A 24,597-nucleotide genomic window follows, 5' to 3' on the forward strand; every position below is an offset into this window, starting at 1 on the left:
CACCCCTCCCTTCCCCACATTCACATCTGTCATGTCATCTGCCATGAGACACTGTTTCACAGGGAAACCTCAGCTGAAGGCAAGTGCTATTGTTAAGAAGTCAGCAGGATTTTGACTCACCATTGGCCCGGAGGCTACAACTTTTTCTAAAAGATACTCCATTTAAAAAAAAAATCTCTGGTGAAGATAGATCAGACATGGTGTAATTATAGACTCTAAATTGGAGCTTTAATAGTGCCTTTAATATGCTGATAATTTAAATTGTATTCCACGAGTAATGGCCAATAATGGTTTTAAAATTAATCTAAAGGTTAATTTATTGCATGAATAATTTACTATCCAATGAGGGTCAGTTGTTTTACAGATCAGGACATACATACAGGGTCTCTCTCACACACACACACACACACACACACACACACACAGAATACCTACCTATAGAAGGCGCCTGGTAGTTGTCTCCATCCAGGATCTCGACAGCATCATGTGAGCAGTTGGAGTAAACCATCTCTAACTCAAAGTCAGTGAACGACAGGGTCACATGGTTGACTGGCCACAGAAAGACAAGACAAATGTTAAAAGAACAAAATATTGTGTGTACATGTATACCGCCCTACAAAGTCTAACTGCAGTAACTACACAAAGAGTAAAACTGAGAAAAACTGATTTAAAGATTTTTAATGTTTTTAACTGGCCAGCCAAATGTTTTATAGGTAGATAAGTGATATGACACTTATTTCTACATGTATTGATGATGTCATTTTTATGCTCAAAAATTCATGATGATTTGTTTGACCTTTGAGCCCAAAAATGTAGTTACTGCACTCTGTTTTTGCTGTATAAGGTTCTAATAGTGATGCACAAACAGAGAGCAGTAACTATAATGTTGTTGTCTTCTTTCAGCTTTTATATTTTGTTTTCAGTGAATAAACTTTCTCAGATTGATTTTGTTATAAGTGTATTAAGAAATGTTTAACAACTCTATTCAAAGATTTGTGTATTTTAGTCTTAAAATAATTTTATCTCACTATTTTACTTAATCACTATCTAGATAATAATTCCCTATTAAATAAATGTATTACTATACTATAAAACTATAAAACGTATTATTATACTATAATTTATATTATTCATGTCTAATAAACACAATGAAGAAATACAAGACAGTCAAAGCAGACCATCTGCTTTGGTTTTATGTTTAAATTTATATATAAAACCAATTATATATATATATTCTCAGATTTTCTTTATATATTCTCAGGTTTATATATATATTCTCAGACTTTTAATATATATATTCTCAGATTTCAATATATATTCTCAGGCTTTTAATATATATACTCAGATTTCAATATATATTCTCAGGCTTTTAATATATATACTCAGATTTCAATATATATTCTCAGGCTTTTAATGTTGGATTTTGTAGTTACTGCAATTTTTATATCATTATTTCTCTGAGTTCTAAAACTTAAAAAACTCAATTTGGACCAAACATGTAATGACTGCAGTTAGACTTTGTAGGTCAGAATAGAACAATAAAGTTTTCTGATCTAACTAACATCACTCACATGGTTCCTGAGCTCTGATGATCCAACTACAGTTCTGATTATTTGGATATGGTGACGGGTACCGTGGCGAGGCGATGGCCCCACCAGTATCATCGCTTGTAATGGTTGCACCACAAGCTGTTAAAAAACAAAAATAGTTATTATAATTATTATTTTTGTCATTATTAGATTCCATCTATGTTTTAGTGAGGTTGTAGGAGGCCCACCCTCAGAGAAGCGAGCGCTGAAACCCCGGTGGTTGCGGCTGGAGTCGGACCTGAAGCGGACATAGATGGTGCTCTGGGTGGAGGTGATGGAGGGAGGAAGGCTGGTGCCACACACACGAGCAAGCAGAGGAGAAGAAATGGTTGGACCATCATGGATCTACAGAGGGACAGAGATACGGTTTTAGTAAAGCTGTGTGGCTTTAAATATGAAGCACAACAAGGTTATTATAGTTAACGAAAACTAACAAAGTAACGAAAACTAGAATTGAAAAAACATTTTCGTTAAGTGAAATAAGAAATAGAAAAGAGAGTTTTTAAAAAACGATCACTAACTGAAACTGTATTTTGTGGTGATGATCTTTGTCAACTTTTTTCATACGTAAATCTTTTTGGTTGATATGAAATCTATTTCATCCATCTCGTTTTATGACTTAATAAACTTATTGTGGCTGAGATGGATCAGACAAAGGAAATAAAGGAAACATTTATTGTGACCTCATTGAATCTTACACCCAACATATACCCCAGTATTAACCCCTTATCAGTGAGTAACGCTGTAACTAACCAAGATGCAACCAGGCGGCAACCTCCTGGTCTGAGCAGGGAGGCAAACCAGGAAGTGCCTTCAGCTGCATTCTACTGAAAATTCCAGCAGGGGGTGCTAAGTTTGGCTGCAAAAGCATTTCTGTCCATTCACTTCAATGCAAAATGAGAAAACTTCTCACTTGATTTATTACCTCTGAATTTTTTTTAAGGACAACACTATGGTCTCAATCACTAGTTAAAAATCTTCTTCAAGACAATTTAGAAGAAAATAGAAGATAAAGAATTGTATGATTTGGGGCGGGGCTACCTTTGATTGACAGGTCACTAACAAGGCGAGCCGTCATCAGGAGAGAAGCAGAACAATGCGTATCCACGGCAACGTGTCAATAAAGTTATATATAACGTTATATAGATATTAAAAAAAGGACGTTTAGCGGTTTGGTCTCATAACTTTGACCCTTTCACTGTATTTTCACTTAATGGAAAAAAATAAAATAAAATGAAATAATAAATAAATAACGCTGAACTCGACGCTTCCAACAGGCCACAAACCAACAGGTGACGTCTCGGTGACTACGTCCATTATTTATATACAGTCTATGGATGCAACCACTTGCATTTATAAAAATATATTTATTTCGGGCTTTAATCTCTAACAGGTCATCATAAAACAAAACTGCTTTCTTAAAATGCTCTTGAACTACAATGTAGATGTTCCTAATTGATTCACTCACAGCCACGTAGTCCCAGGAGCAGCTGCTGTGAGGTTCAATGTCCATGTCGGAGAAGTTGAAGAAGACTCGGTGATTGGGAGTCACGCTGATGACCCAGGAACAGTCCACGTTGGTGGGATAGCTGCTGGGATAGGAAGGTGAGTGGATCTCCCCTGACGGAGCAGTGACTGGGCCTCCACAGCCTGCAGGGAGGAGGACAGCTGGTTAGAGCTCACCGAGATACTGATGGTGGTGGAAAACTGTGCAGCTTGTCTCTGATAAACCATGTTTTTTTCTCAAATACTAGTCAGTAGTGAAATAAAAACCTGTCCTAAAACAAACCCCTGATGTCTCCCCCTTTCACTCTGATTATCTCTCTATAAATAAAATTATAAAATGCACAAAAAATCTTTAACAAAAAAAAGAGTTGCGTACCGAAAAGAAGAATAAATCCTTCACTTCTTGAGAAGTGAACATCAACTTGTGTGTTCTCCTATTCTCTATCACAGGTAATAATAATAATAATAATAATAATACATTTTATTTGTAATGCACTTTACATTACAGGAAATGTCTTTATCAAGCTACAGGTTAAAAGCATAACATTCTAATTATAAAAAGGATTAAAAAAAAAGAAAAACAGGTTAGAAAATTGGTCATAATTACAGATTTTAAGAGCGTAAAATGTTGCCATGAGACAGTTTACACATGCTAGAAAAAATAAAGCAGTTTAATAACAGGTTTTTGTTGTTATTAGGGATTTGTGTGTGTATGCTAGTTCGCTAATGCTGGCGGACCTACCCAAGGACCAAGGACTGGTAATATTTATACTTGGGGTGATTACCAAACAACCAGAAATGCTGTTATAATATTGTGTGTTGAATTCATATTGGTTGGAAGTGAATGTTAGAGAGAGATGTGCCATTTAAATAACACTGTTATTGAGGTTTTGCTGTAATTTGATGCATATTGTGTTTCAGAGTAAACTGTAAATGTCTTTCATAATCTTTCATACAAAATAACAGAGTATTACTGGTGCATCGGAGATTAAGCCATTTCATTTTATCACATTTATATATTACGTTTAAAAACTGTTGTTTAGGGATGTTAAAAAAAATACAGTTAGTTGTTACATTTCATGAATCCCTTGAAAAAGACATTAAGTTATAATACCAAACTTTCATTTTCTGTTTGTGAATGTTTTTTAAAAGTGAACATGTTTACAAGAATTCTGCAATATGAGATTGTAAAAAAGTTAAATAAGCCTAACTGAATGATTTGATTATTGATGAATGTGAAGAGACTGTTATGATTCTAGTTTAGTGATGCTATGGTCATGTTTTGAAACCTGAAGTATGATTTTGAAGAGAAGAATAAATCCTTCTTGTTGGGAACCTTGATGTTAGAGAGGCAACATTAACAACTCTGTCCCCGTGATGATCACCATACAGTATTGTGTGGTATGGTGAACCTGGTCTCACAGGAATCCGTGGAATAGCCACGGATTCGCTTAACTCAAAATCCGTGGAATAGCCACGGAATCACTCAAATTTCCGTGAAACTGACACGGATTTCGTTACAATGCAAGTTAATGACAGTCATATCCCGTGGCTATTCCATGGATATTTGTTCCTATTGGTTTGTTCCAAGTCACGTGACTTTCAAGGTCCCGGCGATCAAAACAAAAAACATGGCGGACAGTTCTCTCATTTTTAGTGAAAAAAAGTTAGTTTCTGCATAAAAATGGATTTTGATCACATTTCTAGCAAGAAATAAATGTTTTATTTTCTAAATATTCACTCAGTGAATGTACATAATCACTTTGTATGTTGGAATAGCCACGGGATATGACTGTCATTAACTTGCATTGTAGCGAAATCCATGTCAGTTTCACGGAAATTTGAGTGATTCCGTGGCTATTCCACGGATTCCTGTGAGACCATGTTGGGTATGGTATAGTGGCACAGAGGTATAGGGTATATAGGTTTATGGGCATGCACTCAATGGCGTCCACCCACCTCCTTGAACTTCAGCCCAGCTTGCATTAAACCCTCGACCACTGACGTATTCATCAGACTTGAAGCGAACTGTGAGCAGGTTGCCAGTGCTGGAGACCTGCATGGGGCTGGTTGTGGTGCTGCAGAGCTTGGTCAGCTGAGGGGCCAACAGGTCTGGGCCCCCATACACCTGAGGAGAGGGTAAAAGGAACAATGTCACAACATCTACAATGCTGTTTTACACTGACAGCCTACCAGTTACACTGCCCACCCAGGAAGACTAGCTGGTTACTAAGGTACCAGCTAATGGCGATCCTTAATAAATAAACAAATAAACTGCTGAGTAATTTATCAGGAAACATGACGATGCAATTTACGTCCCATGGGAATTAACTGCCAAAGCTCACCTGGAAAACTGGCCCACTTACAATAAAGAGCTTCACACAGCTGCTATGTAACCTTTCTGTCTATGGTGCCAAGCCTTTAGAACCAGTGTTTCCCACAGGATTTTCTGAGACGTTGATGGGGAGACCATAACTTAGTAGCGGGGTCCCGGGGTATGCTCCCCCGGGAAAATTTTTGTCCTAAAAGTCTAAATATCGCACATTCTAATGCCACTATTCCATCTTAATGATTGCATATTTTAATGAATTATTGTAAAGGAGAATAAGGGTTTTGTTTTATTTAAGGTGTCATATTTTGACAGTCTTCTTGTAAACTCTGTGGTGGATTCTGCTAACACATCCATGTGCTTTTATTTTGAAAGCTACATGTGTTTGCTTGTATTACCATTCATGGTCAAATGTGGGCAAATGAGGCTGATGCATTTGATTCAATTTCAAGTTAATTTGGGATTTTTAAAAGGAAATTTTGCACTGGCAGCTTTATAATCAGAATTATTCATGAATTTTGTGGCATATGTAAATTTCCTTATTTGGACGTAGGCTACACAAAAAAACAGATTTGTATAAATAGTGGTCTGAAATGGAGGTATTCAGTTCATGAACTGTTCAGTTATAACACCTAAAATGATGTTGCAGTAAGCACAGAATAGCTTTTTTTTATGAACTTTGCACTGTTAAATATCAGATCTTACTTCTAGCACATCGTAGTTGCAGTCTTGGTGGAACTCCACATCAAACTCGTGGATGGTGAGGGTGATGCTGCTGCCAGCTGCTGTGCTGATATACCAGATACACTCCCTGTTCTCTGGGTACCTGTTGGGGTAGTCTGGGCTGTTGAATGAGCCACTGGAACCAGAGAGTTCCCCACCACAACCTGCAGGGAAACACAGAATTAAGAGACAGTTTCAAAAGGTTCTGGCCAAGTCTGTATAAATATCAACTAAAAGTATCAATATAATATTATTTTTATAAAGTGATGATCCTGATTAAAAAATTACTGTTGTACATTTTAGAGCAACATGGACATTAAACAATCACAGTGAGATTCCCACACAGACAGTTGAACCTGAATTGACATCTCAGGATCTGTAGTCATTAATTGGAGTGGTGATGTCATTGCCACAATTAAGTAAGACAAGCCTACTGGTTAAATTGCAATGTGCAGCGAGCACCAGATTGTTACAAAAAACCACACTAATCCATGCTCTTCTACACATCAAACCTCCCAGTTATAAATAGTTATTTATTATTCTACACTATTTTTGATAGATTGCCAGTAACCTTGAGTGTTGGACAGACAGTCCACACGGCTAATGGCAGACTATATCACAAATGAGATCTAGTCTGGAGACCACCTATTCATTTTTCCGTAGAAGAGGTGTGGTTTACGATCATCCAGAGCCGTTTATTGGGCGCTACGAATGTCTATCATAAGCGTCTGTACGTAGCTCTTAGCTAATCGTATCAGTTATACCAGATGACGTATGTAGAACGACAGAAAACCCCATTAGCTTAGCCGCTAACGGGGCTAGTTGGTAGATTAGGCTTTTGCCAAATCCTGTTTCTCAGCAAGGCTAAAACATCCTTTTTGTGGTGATAAAGGAGTGTAAAGCCAAACGTTGTTCTTCCATGGACACCATGCCGCCTTGCAGTTCAAAAAGAAATCAAGCGAGCAAGGCAGCATGGGCATACCCAGGCTAGCCTGGCCCCACAACAAAAGACATTTCCCTCTTACCATTCTGGTACCACATCATCTGGAAGCCAGACAGGGACACAGAATTGTCTGATCTGAAGACCACGGTGAGAGCTGAGCTGGTGGTGGTGTTGGCCGGGGGCGGGGTGTATCCACAGAAGGTACCGATGAGACGGCCTTGTGTGTTAGGTCCATCATAGAGCTAGGACAGGAATATCAAGAAGGGGGATGGGTGAAGATTTGAATACATAATCACAAAATTATGGTTTGACAAAAATACCAGGAACGCAGAACAGTATGACACCATGAACTTGGGACAATTGAACTTTATCAGTTTCAGTTTATTAGTGATTATACTATATGGGCTGAAATATGATCCACCAGAAACTGAATTTGAATGATTTATATTTGAATTGCTTAACTTGATTAATTGCATTAAAAAACTGAATTTGAATTGTAATTTGAAATGGAAATGAAAATGTTTTAGTTTGTAACTGAACATTCAGTTCTCACAATTCAAATTCAGTTCGCAAAATTCAACTTAAAATTTCTGCAACGAGCATCCGGGTAGTTGAGACCGAGCAATCGAGCGCAGATACACAGAGCGCCTCTTCGGCCAATCAGCACCTCCGTTTTCTTTTGTAACATTTGTTGCCACCTGGTTGCCACTCACCACGAAACAGAGGAAGAAGTTAGACTGGTTTGACCATGTATTGGCCGAAGAGTCGCTATGGCAACCGGGTAGCAACAAATGTTACAAAAGAAAACGGAGGTGCTGATTGGCCGAAGAGGCCTCTGTCTCAACTACCTGGTTGTTCGTCGCAGAAAACTTAATTTTGTGAACTGAATTTGAATTGTGAGAACTGAACATTCAGTTCCAAACTAATAAATTAAATTTTAAGTTACAATTCAGATTCAGTTTTTCAATGCAATGATTCTAATTGAACAATACAAATTCAAATTATGTGGTTCAAATTCAGTTTTTTAATGCAATTATTCAAGTTAAGCAATTCAAATTCAAATATAAATAATTCAAATTTAGTTTCTGGTGGCACATATTTCAGCCCATAAAAATACCAAGAACACACATTGAACTCTATCAGTTTCAGTTTATTACTGATTATACTTACCGATTATGCTTCATTATTGTAATGCAACTTTAGTTGATATTGTTGATCTGTGTACCTTGAGGTAATCATAGTTACAACTGATGGAGGTGGCCTCCAGCTGGAAGGTAGTGAAGGTGTAGTTGACAGTGTTTCCAGTGGTGGCCTGGATGGTCCAGCTGCAGTACGAGTTTTCTGCATAGTTGTTGGGAAAGTTCAGTGACTCCAAAACTCCTCTGGGTCTGCCCGAGATAAGAATGTCACGGCATTCTGAAAACAAACACACCCAAGCACAAATACACAATGTTATAAAAAATAATAATTTGTCAAGGAACTCAGGAAATATTTGCTGCAGTCTTATATATCAGTTTGGATAAGCAGTTTAGAATAATGAATTAATTAATTAATCATACATATCATCAGAAAAAGAGGGTGATGACTTAATAACTTATTTTTTTTTATCTTGTTTGCTACTCTTCTCTACTCCATACTGTTTTAGTTTCAGTGTGTTCTCTTACTGGAGCTGTACGATGCAATGAATCCTCCTGCAGCAACGCTGTTGTCGGTGCGTAGTTTGACGAAGAGCTGATTGCTGGAAGAGTTGATGGTGCTGGGCAGCTGAGCACCACACAACCTGGCCAGCTCTGGAGCACTGCTGCTGTTCCCATCATACACCTGAAGACACACACACACACACACACACACACACACAGGTGTTGTTCCCAGTGATCTAGGTTACAAAAGTCATTCCAATCTACAAATCAGATGTTCCAAGTGATTTTACTACTACTATGACAAACGTATGTACCAATTTTTGTTACTTTACAACATTCATGTGCGAGGGGCCCAATTTTCTTCACTTTCTAGGGGGCGCCACTGAGCCCAACCATTAAAATATCACATTTTACACCAGTCTTGATGTACGTTCAAAATGTCCCATCTTTTTAAATATGATAAAGCCTCCAAAAAGCCAATTTACTTTGAGGAGTAATAATAATAATAATAATGAAAAGTGTGATATTCAATCCAAGATGGCCGACTTCCTGTTTGTTTTCGGGACTGGGTTCTTGAGAGTTTTTGGTGCGTCTTCCCTTGATACACATATGTACCAAATTTCGTGTGTCTACGTGAAAATATCCTATATTGTGAGGCTGTTTTGAAATTTTCGAGGGGGCGCCAGTGAGTCATTTTCCCACGTCCATTCATGCGAACATGACAATATGTAAATATCACGGGAGATTGATGTATATTCCAAATATGGAGAGTTTTGGAATATGATAAAGTCCCCAAAAAGGCGTTTCGTTTGCCGGACAAACGGACCAATTACCAATGGTACCAATCTTGGAAGATGACCATCATTAGATTCTGACCAGCATCTTATGAGGAGCTACTGCAGGCTACGTATGGTTTAGGTGAGTGTGATGGCACAGTGAGGTGACTGTTTGTTCCAAACAACAATTAACAGTGTCAATGTTACAATAGCATCAGTTCTATCACAATTGGAGAGTGTTTCTTCGAATACCTGCAGTGATTCAACAGATATAGCCTGTCAGGTGTATCTCTCTCAATGCTCATGTTTGAGATACAACTTTTGAAATTCAATTTGTCACTGTGTCAGGTCAAGTGTTCACACTTTAAATAATCATCTTAAAACAACTGCATAGTGCACAGTACTCACAGCCAGGTAATCAAAAGAGCAGGTGGAGCTGGACTCCAGGTGGAAATCAGGGAAGGAGAGGTGGAGCTGGCTGCCCTGGCTGGTCCTGATGGTCCAGTAGCACTCAACATTAGGATGGTAGGGCAACGGGTAGTTAGGGGAGGAGAAGCCTCCAGATGCTGTCGTCAACATCCCTCCACAGCCTTGGAAATAGGAATGAAATCAAGAAAAAAAAATAATAATAAGTGATGTAGAGGTAATGTTTTATATCCAAGACTGCATTCTATCATCCTAGGAATATATCTACAGGTACATCTCAAAAAATTAGAATATCGTGAAAAAGTTCAATATTTTTTGTCAATCATTTCAGTAAGTGAAACTCATAATTATATAGATTCATTGCACATAGAGTGAAATATTTCAAGCCTCTTCTTCTTGTAATTTTGATGATTCTGGCTTAGAGATAATGAAAACACAAAACTCAGTGTCTGAGTTTAAAAAAAAAAAAATTGAACTTTTTCACGATATTCTAATTTTCCGAGATGTACCTATAACTTGATACTTGTTCATTTGTTTCGTTGTAATAGCCTGAAAGATACTTCAGAAAAGCTCCTTTAGCTAAACATGGTTGGCTGGGCACGCATACAAAGAGAAAATGTAAACCAATTGACCACATTAACTGGAGCCTACAAGCCTTGGACGAACTGGACTTTGTTAGCAGTGGATTGGAAAAATAGGACATTAAGTATAAACTAATCTTGATTTTGTTAACATTTGAAGCTAATTTTTTTTTAATTGTTCAGATTAAGAAGCTGACTTGATGATGAACAAATCGACGGTGCAGTTTTAATTCAGTGGTTTTTTAATATAACGGGAATGGTAGGAATGATTGCTTCTATAAAGTTGTAACCTTTAAAGGAACACTCCCCCGTTTTTTCATATTAAAACATGTTATTCGGTCAAGTAAGACGAGCTGATACAGACCTTTTGCGTCTCAATGCGTGCACTCAATCGCCCTGGCGCGCGGAGGTACTTGGCTAGCACTTAGCTTAGCCCAGTTCATTCATTAGGATCCAAACAGATGGACAGTTAGAAGCGACCAAACTCCTCCACGTTTTCCCTATTTAAATACAGCTACACGAGTAGTTAAACGACCAAGTATGGCGACACAAAATAAAACGTGGCGCTTTAAAAAAAGGATAACTATAATGTATGGCGGAATAGCACTTGGGAGCACTTCGACTCGGCGCAGTAATATCACCTCAGGAGTGATGATATTACTGGAGGAGTTTGGTCGCTTCTAACTGTCCATCTGTTTGGATCCTAATGAATGAACTGGGCTAAGCTAAGTGCTAGCCAAGTGGCGCCGCGCACCAGGGCGACTGAGTGGACGCATTGAGACGTAAGAGGTCTGTATCAACTCGTCTTACTTGACCGAATAACATGTTTTAATATGAAAAAACGGTGGAGTGTTCCTTTAAGAGCAGGCTTTACATTACAGACCAAATGTCTGGTCTGTGGTGAAGATGCTCTTTACCTTCTCTACTTTACCTGGCTAGGAGAGGGAAAAGCTTACAGTAAAAACCAAGTAGTTAACCACTCACCAGTCTCTGTGCCGTCCCAGTGGGCAGTGAATCCCGGACGTGTGATGCTGCTATCTGAGCGGAATCTAACCCAAAGGCGGTTGCTATGGGAAACCAGGACCGGAGGCCTCTGATTAGAACAGTACCGTCCAATCAGGGGAGACGTCTCAAAGCCACCATCCCTGCAAGAGATGGTTGAAGTTCAAAACGTAAGTGGTCGTACTGAATGAAGAAAGACATGAAGGGTGCACACACAGCTCTACGGGAAAAAAATTTGCATTTACGAGATTTAAAGTGGTGAATCTGCGAGAAAGAAGTCGCAGATTTACGAGAAAGTAGCAAAAAAAATGTTCCCGTAGATTTGCCACTTTAATCTTGTAAACTTTTTTCTCAAAATATTACCCTCTGGGGTTTTTTTTATACATTCCACAGTCCACATTCTGACTGTATGTAATATCCTCCAGTAACCCCTGGAATTTGCAAGTATTTCAATGAGTGCCCTATTAAGGGTTAAAAAGACAAGAAATTCTATAACCTTACCTGATTTCGATAAAGTCAAAGTTACAGTTAGGAGGGGAGCCCTCCAGGTCAAAGTTAGTGAAGTTCAGCATGATCTGCATGTTGACTTGCACAATGATCTTGAAGATGCAATCTCTGTTGTTGGGGTAGTAGGCAGGGTAGTTGGGTGAAAAGAAGGACCCCGTAGGGGCGGTGAAGGTCTCACTACAGTCTGATAAGAGAGAAAAAGATTTAAGAACAGCTTTGTAAATGGATACAAATATGTAATATATAGGGGCTTAGATCTGATTGAAATATCAATAAGCTTATGCAAGACCTTCAGGAGTGAAACCCTAAATATTAGCATCCCAATTCTTTAGGGATGTATCAATCCTGAAATATATATGATGAAACTGAAAAAACAGTTTGTCTGGCCGGTTGTGTACCTGTGGTGGCATTGAATGAGACATAGTTTGCAGAGAATCCCTCTGAAACTAAACTTGTGTCCGACACAAACAGCAGAGTCAGCACGCTGTCAGTACTGGTGATGGATGGAGGCACTGAACGCCCACAGTACCTGCACACACACAACACCAAAGCATATGTGTATATATATCAAAGTTTTTAAAGTTACAAACAACACCCAAGCCTTTTTAGAACCTAAAATATATATACATATATGTATATTATAAATATATATATATATTATATTTAAATATAAAAATATAATTTATTATATATATGGATTCAAAACCTGAGAATATATATTAAAAGTCTGAGAATATATATAGAAACCTGAGAATATTTATTGAAACCTGAGAATATATATATATAGAAACCTGAGAAAATATATTAAAAGTCTGAGAATATATTTTGAAGGTTTATATATATATATTCTCAGATTTCTATATATATTGTCAGACTTTTAATATATATTCTCAGATTTTCAATATACATTCTCAAGTTTCTATATACAGTATATTCTCAGGTTTCAAAATATACTTTCAGATTTTAATATATATTGTCAGACTTTACAACAAGCATATGTGTATATATATAATAACGTTTTTAAAGTTACAAACAACGGCCAAACCTTTTTAGAACCGGGGTTATATATATATAACCCAAGTTCTAAAATATATATATATATATACATATTTGTATATTATAAATATATATATTTTATATATAAATATAAAAATATAATATATATTCTCAGACTTCAATATATATATATATATATATTCTCAGGTTTTGAATCCATATATATAGTAATTTCCTGAACAGCATGCCATGAAAATATATATATACACACACACACACACACACACACACACACATATATATATATATATATATATATATATATATATACACCTACCTGCCGATCTTGGTTCCAGTCTGCACAGTGCCATTGTCGTACACCTCCAGGTAATCAAAGTTACAGTTGACGTGGTACTCCAGGTTGAAGGAGTCAAAGGAGAGCCGGATCAGGTTGCCAGGGGTTACACTGATGAACCAGGTACAGTTGGCACCATGGGGGTAGCTGGTGGGGTGGCCAGGACTGGTGATGGTGCCTGAAGGACTGGTCAGGGTATCACCACAGCCTGGTACAGGACAAAAAACAGTCAACTATCGAGATCAAACACCTTAAAAGTAGCTTCAGAGACTCCATGACAGAGCCACAGGCATGTATATAAATGTTGGGATTGCTTAAAGATTCTTAGCCTTAACCCTTAATAGGACACTCATTGAAATACTTGCAAATTCCAAATTTCAACCCTAGAAAATATTTGAGGATTTTACATACAGCCAGAATGTGTGAAAAAAGTCATACGGACCCGGGGGAGGGGGGTAACATTTTGAGAAAAAAGTTTACGAGATTAAAGTGGCAAATCTACGAGAAAATTTTTTGTAGATTTATGAGATTTAAAGTGGTGAATCTGCGAGAAAAAAGTTGCTTTTTTTCACTTTTTTTCTCGTAAATCTGTGACTTTTTTCACACAGATTTGCCACTTTAAATCTCTTAAATCTGCAACTTTTTTTCTTGTAGATTTGCCACTTTAATCTAGTAAATTTGCAACTTTTTTCTCAAAATATTACCCTAACCCTAAGCCTTCGCCTGATAAAGGGTTGATGACAATAAGAACACGGCAAAGACCAAGAACAAAGCCCTGTGGAACTCCTCATTTCTGAGAAGTGTAAGGTTTTATGTTTGTAACCACCTTTTCTAATCTAATGTGGGAGCCAATCTCTGGGGCCACAAAGCAAAGCTGCACAATTGTGTAACACAATTGTGTAACACCTTTGTGTAACGCCGTTTCCAGCACTGTTTTCTGAGTCACGGCACCTACAACATGTACAGGGAAGTGGAGTACAACTGCCAAGTGTAGATATGAGGACACTGACGAGAGTTAGAGGACGTAAATTATTTATCTTCTTTTATGGACTAGAAGTTTCCCAAAGGTTTAGAATGTGTGTGTTGAAACACACCAGGAAATTCATAACAATCCAGTCAATTTTGAGATTTAACTTTTTGCATTTCCAGGTCTGTTTATTCACTGAGCCATGCTCCTTTTAAGGGTCATTGGTTAATACCTTCAAAACACAATAAAATATCAATAACTGCAAATCCCCCTCTGCTCCCCTCTCCCAAGGTGTCCCTCAAGGTTCAGTTCTCGGCCCCCTCCTCTTCATCCTTTACATCCTTCCTATTGGTCACATTATCCGTTGCCATGGACTCCATTTCCATTTCTTTGCAGACGACATCCAGCTCTACATTTCTACCAAAGTCACCACTCCTGCCACCCACTCTACCCTCACCAACTGCATCACTGAAATAAAATCCTGGCTCCAAACCAACATTCCCAAACTCAACAGTGAAAAATCAGAAATCATCATCATCGGTCAAAAACCAACAGATAAAAGCCGTGTGTTACTGTTACAATTTTTGCAAAAAAACAAACAACAAAACATCAGATTGTTTCTTAAATCTTCATAAATATAATAATTTTCTCACCTTCCAGGGCAGAGCCATAGGCTGCCTCGAAGCCGTGGTTGCTGACGGAGGAGTCGGTCTTGAAGCGGATGTACATAGACTTCTGAGTCGACTGGAGCCGAGGAGGCATCTGAACACCACAAAATGTTCCCAATAGAGGAGAGCTAGGAGTGGAGCCATCCCTGACCTGGAAGATGGAGGAAACATGCTCCATTATAACTCTTCCACCTCTGTATCCATATACAGTTTGTACCACACATGTAGGAAAAAAGTGGTATTTTTATTATTGCTTTTTAGTAACATACCAACACCGATTGAATACCAATATAACCAACGTTGTTGCCATGGCGGCGTGTGGGTGGCAGCTGGTTTACAGCAGCTCTGAACTTTCTTCCCTCTTTTTAGTGTTTTTATTAGTGTTTGACTGTACTTTTTTCTTTGTGTCACATCGACACTTTAAGCAATGGTGCAGCTATGGATGTTCATATTGATACATTCATAGTTTGCCTCTTGCTATTTTTTTCCCCAATTTTTGGTGTTGCTTCGGGAGACCCGTTCAACCTCTGCTCCGTTCTTTACTCCCGGGATTGGCTGTTACATTAGATTCAACATTCAACAGCCCTGTACCACACAGGGCTGTACCACCCTTTGAAGCTGGCATGTGCTTTCACATGTTATTGCTGTAACTGTGTACATCCCACCCTCAGCCGTCGCTGCTGCAGCTACAGATCAGGGGCCGGAACAAAATGCTTCTTAAGTGCCATTTTTTTCCCCTTAACTTTGCTCTTAAGACAAAGTTTAAGAAGATTTGGTATTCATGAAGAAATTCTTATCTTTTCTTTGTTTTTTTTCTTAACCTTCTTCTTAAGTTTTTTCCTAAAAGAGAACTTGAGAACAAATGAGATTCTTGAAAACAAAGTTATTAGATTTCTTCTCATATTTCTTTACAACTTTAAAAGAAGCCCTCAGCAGTCTGAAAACAGCTACAGTGAAAAGATAAGTATTGATATATATTTACTAGAGAGTGAGAGATAAAGTAAGAGAGAGAGAGAGAGAGAGAGAGAGAGAGAGAGAGAGAGAGAGAGAGAGGGAGGTCCAACAATTTAGTTTAATATTGACTTACTTCAACAAAGTCATAACGGCAGGAGTTTCCCTCGACATCAAATGAGAGGAAGTTGAGGGTGACCACATAGCCCTCTGGCTGGTTAATGACCCACTCACACACCTTGTTGTGGGGATAAGAGTTGGGGTGAAAGGGAGAGCGTAACTCCCCAGTTCCAGACAAAGTACCTCCACAAGCTGGGGAGAGAAGGATATCTTGATATATTTAATGTAATTAAAATTAAAAATGTTCTAATGGGTCTATAATACACTGTGTACAAATGTACTACTCTTTCAGACACTTCGGGCTGAAAATGTCCACTTCCAAAAAAACGCAATAAAAACTTTACAGATTAATATTTTTTCTACTTTTTTCTGCATAAACCTCTTAAACAACTCCCGCCCTGCTCAAAACTACCAAATGTTTAAACATTTTGAGGATTTTGACCTTTTAAATGCCAGTTTGATTACATGATGTCACTGTTTTTCAAAGAAAGGGGTTTCTACATTTTAAATCTGACACTACACAAAAACTAAAAGTGCATCAAAATCAATTTTTATTCTTTATCTTTGACATGGCCATGACTGTGATAAGAAACAATGCCCCAGCCAAAAATCATTAATTATATGGAAAATAACTACATATTGTTTTTTTTTTCCATAAAAATCAAACATTTAAAGGGTTAAAATGCCAAAAATGTTAATAATTTGGTAGTTTTGAGCAGGATGGAAGTTGTTTAAGAGGTTTATGCAGAAAAAAGTAGAAACAAATATTAATCTGTAAAGTTTTTATAGCGTTTTTCTGGAAGTGGATATTGGGCCCAGAGGGTTAAGCAATGAACATATTGATCTGATCTGATATTTCTTGCATTTTCTCAAAACATATCACAGAGAAAACAACACATAAGCATGATGTCATTTCACATATGTGTATAAATGAGTGGGCTCTCACCAACTGTGTAGACGGCCCTGAAACCAGCCCGGCTGACTGAACTGTCAGACCTGAAACGAATCCACAGAGAGTTGGAGGACGAGAGGATGGGAGCAGGCAGGGAGCTGCCACAGTACTTCCCTATTAGAGGATCAGTTTCCATTCTGCCATCACGAACCTGGAGAGAGAGGGTATAGAAAAAGAGGAAGTCACATCTTATCAATCAATAAATACAACACATTTATTTAAAAAAGATATATTGTTGGCTGATTTTTTGCCATATTAATGAATTAATGAATTGCTTGTTTATTTTGCCACTTTCTTTCCATTTTTCGAAGAAACAATAACATTTTAAAACATATTTCACAAAGCAAACAGTATCAAAATGTATCAAAATGTCTTTGGTAAGATATATATATAAACACGTCTTACCTCCACGTAATCAAAAGTGCAGGTGCTGTGAGATTCCACGTTCATGTCAGTGAAGTTGAGGGATACCTTCTCACCAACTGGCAACCTGATCAAATAGATACACTGGCGGTTGTGGGCGTAGTCGTTGGGCCAGTTAGGGGAGATGATGACGCCCTCACTCTCAGTGAAGGTACCTCCACAACCAGGGTCACCTGAAACACAACACATCCTATGATTAGTTCCATTACTTATTTACCTGATTATATAAAGCAGGTCACTGACACTGAATTTACAAGCTGCTTGCCTTTATAGGGTGTCATCCTTAAGGGCCACATGCTGAAACTAGTAACTATACAAAGGGTAAAACTGAGAAAAACTGCTTTAAAGTTTTTTAATGGTTTTTAACTGGCCAGCCAAATGGGTTATAGGTAGGTAAGTTATATGACACTTATTTCTACATGTATTGATGATGTAATTTTTATGCTAAAAAATCATGACCGTTTATTTGACCTTTGACCCCAAAAATGTAGTTACTGCACTGGTTTTGCTTTACAATTAAAACCTTTTACAGTACTACAGTACAGTAACTATAATGTCTTCTTTCAGCTTTTATATTTTGTTTTCAGTGAATAAACATTTTCAAATTGATTGTCTTGAAAAACTATATTCAAATATGTGTGTATTTAAGAATTAATATTAAAACGTAATGTTTTATATTTATAACTTACTTTTGTACTTAATCACTATCTAGATAATAATTTCCCTATCAAAACCTTGTCAGCTGGTGTTTTGGCATGGTGTTAATACATGGCGGTTCGATCCTACAGTCATGGTGTTCCACAAGGTTCTGTGCTCGGCCCAGTTCCATTCACCTTATAGTATATGCTTCCTTAAGGCAGTTTTATTCGGAAACACCCCATACAATTTCAATTAATCAAGATAAAACCAATCACTTAGCTAAACCTAAACCATGCTCGTTCCAACTCACATTTTCTACAGTAAAGATATAGTTACTCTAGATGGCATTGCCGTGCTCTCCAGCACCACTCTCAGGAATCTTGAAGTGATTGTTGATTGGGATTTGATCTTTAACTACCATATAAAATGGACTTCAAGAACTGCCTTTTTTCCACCTATGTAACATTTTTATGATTTTTGTTTATGGTTCAACAAAAATCTGACACACACTCTATGAAAATGATGCAGATAAACTAGTCCACGCATTTTTTACTTTTAGGTTAAATTGAAATTGCAATTCCTTCTTATTAGGGCATTTTCAATAGGTCCCATAGACCTCGACCTTTGATCACCAAAACCTGATCAGTTCATCTTTGAGTCCAAGTAGACGTTTGTGCCGAATTTGAAGAAAATCCCTGAAAGTGTTCCTGTGATGTACAACATTTACATTTACATTTCCATTTAGTCATTTAGCAGACGCTTTTATCCAAAGCGACTTACAGGAAGAGTAAAAGCAAACAATCAAGGTATAGTGCAATATGAGCTATTAGTGCTAGTGACAATCAAACTTTGAGGAGTAGACTTATGTGGTCTAGGAGAGAAGATGCTCTCTGAAGAGCTGGGTCTTCAGGAGTTTTTTAAAGGTAGAGAGGGATGCCCCTGCTCTGGTAGGAACTGGTAGTGTGTTCCACCAGCGGGGAACAAGAAGTGCAAAGAGTCTGGATTGCCTTGGACCAACGGGGGGCAGAGCCAGGCGCCGTTCATTGGAAGAGCGCAACGGTCGTGAGGTAGCATATGTCTGAATCAGGGCGTTCAGGTAGGTAGGTACAAGATGGATGGAAGACATAATAACACTGGGAAAATGAAAAATACTTGATGTCATGATACAAATAAAGCTTGTTGTCCTGTTACACTGCTTAAAAGGTCAGGTGAGGCAGTTAAAATGTAAAATGTGTTAAATTATTGCCGGGTATGTACAGTTTCTTACTTGGTGATGTTGTGTATACGATGTGGAAGCCTCGGTCAGAGACACTATAGTCAGAGTGGAAGTGGATCCATGCCATTGGGCCGGTGGTCTGCAAGGGAGGAGGTGATGCAGTACTGCAGTACTTTCCCAGAACTTGGTCCTCAGGTAGTAGACCATCCCGGATCTGAAATATTTGGCCACAAAAGACTATAAATAGAAGAACAACTGCATATGTTGTAAGGCTTTGCTACATGGTAGTATTTTTGCATGGAGTGGTGTCACTAGTAGCATACAGTGCACAAACCTGATAAAATGGCAAACTTAAATAACAACTGTGTCAGTGTTACAGTACTTTGCATTCAGCACTAAGCCAGCTTTTCTGTATAGACACATGCGGGCAGATGGCACTAGGGACGGGGGGATATGTCCCCCTCAGATTCATAGTGATCCTGATCCGTCCCCCCGCACTTTCAGTGACAAAAATTGCCGGCAAAACAGAGGATTAATGTTCCGTTAGTTAGACTTATTTACATTGCAGCGCTTGTGTGGTATGGCTAATGGTGCGTTCAAAGTCTACACGAATGTCAGAATTTTCAAAGTTGTTCCGAGCTCCAAGTTCCGACCTTCAAGATTTTACAAGAAGACTGTCAAAATAAGACACCTTAAATAACATAGAAGAACCCTTATTCTCCTTTACAATAATTCATTAAAATATGCAATGATTAAGATGGAATAGTGGCATTAGAATGTGCGAAAGGCACCAAATGTCCGCTTTTATGGCCAAAAATTCTCCAGGGGAGCATGCCTCTGGACCCCCAACTTTGTTTGGGTCCCCCCATCATGGTCTCAGGTAAATTTGTTTGGCTGCACTGGGAATTTCATATACAAACTTGTTTTTATTTATGTTAATATGTTGGTTGTTGTGGCAGATTACCTATGATTAAACTAAAATTGTTTTATTGATTGATTTTATTTTATTTTGATTGAACAAATCCAACTCACCTCCAGAAAGTCAAAATTGCAGTCAGGGTGATGCTCAAGACTGAGAGTCCCGAATGCAAAGGTAATGAGCAGGCTGGGCTCCACTGTCACTGTCCAGTAGCAGTCTCGGCTCGGTGGATAGTTTCCAGGGTAACCAGGTGAGTTAATGTTTCCAAAGGGGGCAGTGAGTTCACCTCCACAAACTAAGACAAAAAGGTGATTTAGATGAAAAGGACGAACAAGTATTTGTCATTATGGCCTCCACTACTACTAATACTACTTTATTTGTATCATCTGAACAAGACTAAAAAATAGTAGCAAAGAAATAAATAAATAACAGAGAAGATGTTGTAACACTAAGATGCATGAGCAGAAACATATTTAAAAATGGTTAAAGTAAAAGCCAAATTAACAGATAAGTCTTAAGTTTGCTCTTAAAACTATGAAGCGTCTCTGATGGCCTCAGGTCTTCAGGTCTTCAGGTCTTCAGGTCTTCCACCAACGTGGACCACAGTGAGAAAACGACGCCTCACCGTGGGTTTATGTTCTAACTTTTGGTTTTATTAAAATGCTCCCAGAAGGCCTGAGGGTCCTCCAGGGTTCATAGGGTAAAAGTAAATCAGATAAATAGGCTGGACTAAGACCATTAAGAGATTTATAAACCAGTAAAAGAATCTTAAAATCGATTCTGAAGCGCACAGGCCGCCAATGCAGAGACTTTAAAAGAGATGTAATATGAACTCTCTTTCTGCTCTTTGTCAACAGACGAGCAGCTGAATTTTGTAATAACTGTAATCGATCTAATTTTTTGTTAGGTTGACCAGAAAGTAGAGCATTGCAATAGTCAATTCTACAGGTGATAAAAGCATCAATGTCTCTGTATTGGCTTGAGAGAGAAACGGTCGTACTTTGGTAATGTTCTTAAAATGATAAAAGGCAGTTTCAGTAATATTTTTAATATGGGGCTCAAAGCTAAGATCACAATCAATGATAACTTCCAGTTTTGTCAATTGTTGACAAGGGTTACAATTCAGTGTTTGGAGTTTCATAGTTAGTTTCTCTCTCTGTGCTTCAGTACGGATAATTAAAACTCCGGTTTTGTCCTGGTTGAGCGTACTACTTACTAATCTATTTTAAGGATTATACACTAAACAAACAAAATCAGATGACACAACCCTACCTGGGTCCTGAGACTGCCAAGCAACAGTGAAGCCACCAGCACTGACAGAGTGGTCTGAGCGAAACCAGAAGTACAAAGAATTGTGGGAGCTGAAGAGCTCCTGTGGGTTATTTTCACCACAGTATTTTCCAATCATGTAAGCAGAGGCACTGTCCCCGTCATGGATCTGAAGGAAGTCGTAGTTGCAGTTGGCGCTGTTCTCCAGGTGAAAGAAAGGAAAGGTAATACGCAGAATCTAAAGAGGAGATAACATATGAAAAATGATCTATGTTAGTCGGCCACATTTAAAATATGATTACATCATTACATCACCAATTTAGGATCCGAACATATGTTACACAATTCAGTATCTGGTCTCCTTTTGTTCCTGAGTTATGGCTTTGAACTGTGTTGTTTTATGATCCCAGTGAAGTTAACATTTGACTTTTTAGATGTTTAATGGAATCACTTCATCATCTTATCCTGTAAGACATTTATGTGGAACTACTGTCAATATAATCAATTCATCCTCCAAATGGACATTTCTGATTTGCAGATATTCAATGAAGGCATTTCCTGGGATATCTAATTCACAAGAATGTGACCGAGGTAGGTCACAGTGACCTGACCTTTGACTTTTAATCACAAAAGTCATCTTTGAATCCAAGACGACAAATGGAACGGCAAATTTGAAAAAATAAAAAAAATCTTCCAGGTGTTTCTTAGATATCACGATCACAAGAATCGGACGGATAGACAGACAGATCGCAGACAACCCGGCTGTAATACATGCAAGCGGCAACCTCCTGGTCTGAGCAGGGAGGCAAACCAGGAAGTGCCTTAAGCTGCATTCTACTGAAAATTCCAACAGGGGGCGCCGACAAAGGTTGCAGAAGCATTTGGGTCCATTCATTTCAATACAAAATGAGGAAACTTCTCACTTGATATATTGATTGGACTAACAGACACTCCAAGGAGTAGCTGTTCATTTTTCTGAGGTAAGTAGCATATAGTGCTTTTTGCTAGCCAAAATTAATATTTTTCCGGAAACAAGATGGCGACGAGTATTTATACATTATTTATACAGTCTTTGAACACATGCAGCTGTGGCTGTCACCCATGCAGAGGCATACAATTGTCTGATTGATGTTAAAAATAAAAAAAATAATTAACCTCGGATATCTTTGGATATCAAACCTACACACTGAAATAGGAAGGGAGTAACAACAACCTATATAGAACGGTAAATTATGAGCAGATGAGCTAAAACAAGCTTACTACCTGTCCAGAATGACATAGGAATAAAGTGAACAAACAACATTAAAATAAAACATATTTTCCCTGAGTAAAAGTGATTGACACTGACCTTGTCTGGCTCGATGCGGATCACCCAGGCACAGCTGACCTGGTGATCATACTCATCATGACCTGGTGTGTTGGGATAACTGAAGGAACCAGCAGGGCCACTCAGGTAACCTCCACACACTGGAAACACATATTCATAGTTTTAGAAAAAGATATTTCAGTTATAATGTATATCATTATATGATATAATCCTAAATATTAACCATGACGGCCTGTATGAAAGCCTTCAATGTCTGTTAACCCTCATTCAGTCCCTTAACCACTCTGAATTACTCCCCTTTCAGACCCTTTGGGCTGAAAATGTCCATTTCCAAAAAAAGAAAGAGGGTTTTTTGGAAGTGGATATGTCTGCCATCAAGTGGCCATAAAGGGGTTTTTACATCTTAAAAATGACACTACACAAAAAACTAAAAATGCACCAAAATAAATTTTGTTGCTAATCTTTGACATATCCAAGGCTGTGATGAAACAAAAACAAATGCCCCAGCCAAAAAAGTATTTATTATATGGAAAATAACTACATCTTTGTGTTTTTTCTTTGAAAAACATTGACATTATGTAGTCAAACTGGTATTTAAAGGGTTAAAATCATCAAAATCTTTGAATGTTTGGTAGTTTTGAGCAGGGCAGAAATTGTTTAAGAGGTTTATGCAGAATTTTTTTTTTTAAATATTAATTTGTAAAGTTTTTATAGCATTTTATAGCAAAATATATCAAGAAAAATAGACTTTTTCCAAAAATCATGCCATTTGCAGCATCACAGCCAAAATTATTGCCAAAACAAAAGTGAAAAATGACAAATATGGCTGAAAATGTCCCTCGTGGTCCCAGATGGTTAATATCTTGCTGTGTCCCTGCATATCCATTATAGTCTCCAAACTTTCCTGCAGTTTCTCCAAATTCTTTTGACCCATTACTCCCCACTTATCTCAATCGACTCCCTCCTTCATCTTCTGCTCATACCTTGCTGTGCCGTCTGGCAGAGTGGGCCAGTCCACTGGGCAGTGCAGGTACATGTGAATCCATTAACGGCGTCATTGCAGGTTCCTCCATTCTGACAGGGGTTGCTCAAGCATTCATTGACGCTCTGGTCACAGTTGACTCCTTGCCAGCCAGAGTTGCAGTTGCAGATATAGCCAGGAGCTGAGGTGGTGGCCTGTGATAGTAAGTAAGTAAGTATGTAAGTAAGTAAGTAAGTAAGTAAGTAAGTAATTAGGTAAATCAGTAAGTAAGTAAGTAAGTTACTAAGTCAGTAAGTAAGTAAATAAGTAAGTAAGTAAGTAAGTAAGTAAGTAAGTAAGTAAGTAAGTAAGTAAGTAAGTAAGTAGGTAGGTAGGTAGGTAGGTAGGTAAGTAAGTAAGTAAGTAAGTAAGTAAGTAAGTAAGTAAGTAAGTAAGTAAGTAAGTAAGTAAGTAAGTAAGTAAGTAAGTAAGTAAGTAAGTAAGTAAGTAAGTAAGTAAGTAAGTATGTAAGTAGATAGGTAGGTAGGTAGGTAAGTAAGTATGTAAGTATGTACTTAAGTAAGTAAGTAAGTAAGTTAGTAGGTAGGTAGGTAGGTAGGTAGGTAGGTAGGTAAGTAAGTAAGTAAGTATGTAAGTAAGTATGTAAGTATGTACTTAAGTAAGTAAGTAAGTAAGTAAGTAAGTAAGTAAGTAAGTAAGTTAGTAAGTAGGTAGGTAGGTAGGTAAGTAAGTAAGTAAGTAAGTAAGTAAGTAAGTAAGTAAGTAAGTAAGTAAGTAAGTAAGTAAGTAAG

The 24,597-nt window shown here is 37.9% G+C and overlaps 1 protein-coding gene across 1 annotated transcript in view; it reads right to left on the bottom strand.

The window, feature by feature from the left end:
* Positions 1 to 24,597, bottom strand: part of cubn (cubilin (intrinsic factor-cobalamin receptor)) — a 67,050-nt gene that overhangs the window by 28,098 nt on the left and 14,355 nt on the right. The window contains exons 12-34 of the mRNA XM_059327322.1: positions 23,808 to 24,000; positions 22,846 to 22,964; positions 21,501 to 21,735; positions 20,342 to 20,523; positions 19,361 to 19,523; positions 17,437 to 17,627; positions 17,026 to 17,182; positions 16,096 to 16,271; positions 14,994 to 15,159; positions 13,356 to 13,581; positions 12,421 to 12,551; positions 12,017 to 12,206; positions 11,498 to 11,658; positions 9,915 to 10,096; positions 8,755 to 8,911; positions 8,316 to 8,506; positions 7,173 to 7,332; positions 6,130 to 6,311; positions 5,055 to 5,223; positions 3,058 to 3,239; positions 1,778 to 1,934; positions 1,572 to 1,688; positions 436 to 549 (exon numbers count right to left, since the gene is read on the bottom strand). Coding sequence (XP_059183305.1) covers positions 436 to 549; positions 1,572 to 1,688; positions 1,778 to 1,934; positions 3,058 to 3,239; positions 5,055 to 5,223; positions 6,130 to 6,311; positions 7,173 to 7,332; positions 8,316 to 8,506; positions 8,755 to 8,911; positions 9,915 to 10,096; positions 11,498 to 11,658; positions 12,017 to 12,206; positions 12,421 to 12,551; positions 13,356 to 13,581; positions 14,994 to 15,159; positions 16,096 to 16,271; positions 17,026 to 17,182; positions 17,437 to 17,627; positions 19,361 to 19,523; positions 20,342 to 20,523; positions 21,501 to 21,735; positions 22,846 to 22,964; positions 23,808 to 24,000 — 3,901 coding nt within the window. The remainder of the gene's footprint in view (positions 1 to 435; positions 550 to 1,571; positions 1,689 to 1,777; positions 1,935 to 3,057; positions 3,240 to 5,054; positions 5,224 to 6,129; positions 6,312 to 7,172; positions 7,333 to 8,315; positions 8,507 to 8,754; positions 8,912 to 9,914; positions 10,097 to 11,497; positions 11,659 to 12,016; positions 12,207 to 12,420; positions 12,552 to 13,355; positions 13,582 to 14,993; positions 15,160 to 16,095; positions 16,272 to 17,025; positions 17,183 to 17,436; positions 17,628 to 19,360; positions 19,524 to 20,341; positions 20,524 to 21,500; positions 21,736 to 22,845; positions 22,965 to 23,807; positions 24,001 to 24,597) is intronic.

Source organism: Centropristis striata, chromosome 23 (genome assembly GCF_030273125.1).
Source record: "Centropristis striata isolate RG_2023a ecotype Rhode Island chromosome 23, C.striata_1.0, whole genome shotgun sequence".
Lineage (NCBI taxonomy): Eukaryota > Metazoa > Chordata > Actinopteri > Perciformes > Serranidae > Centropristis > Centropristis striata.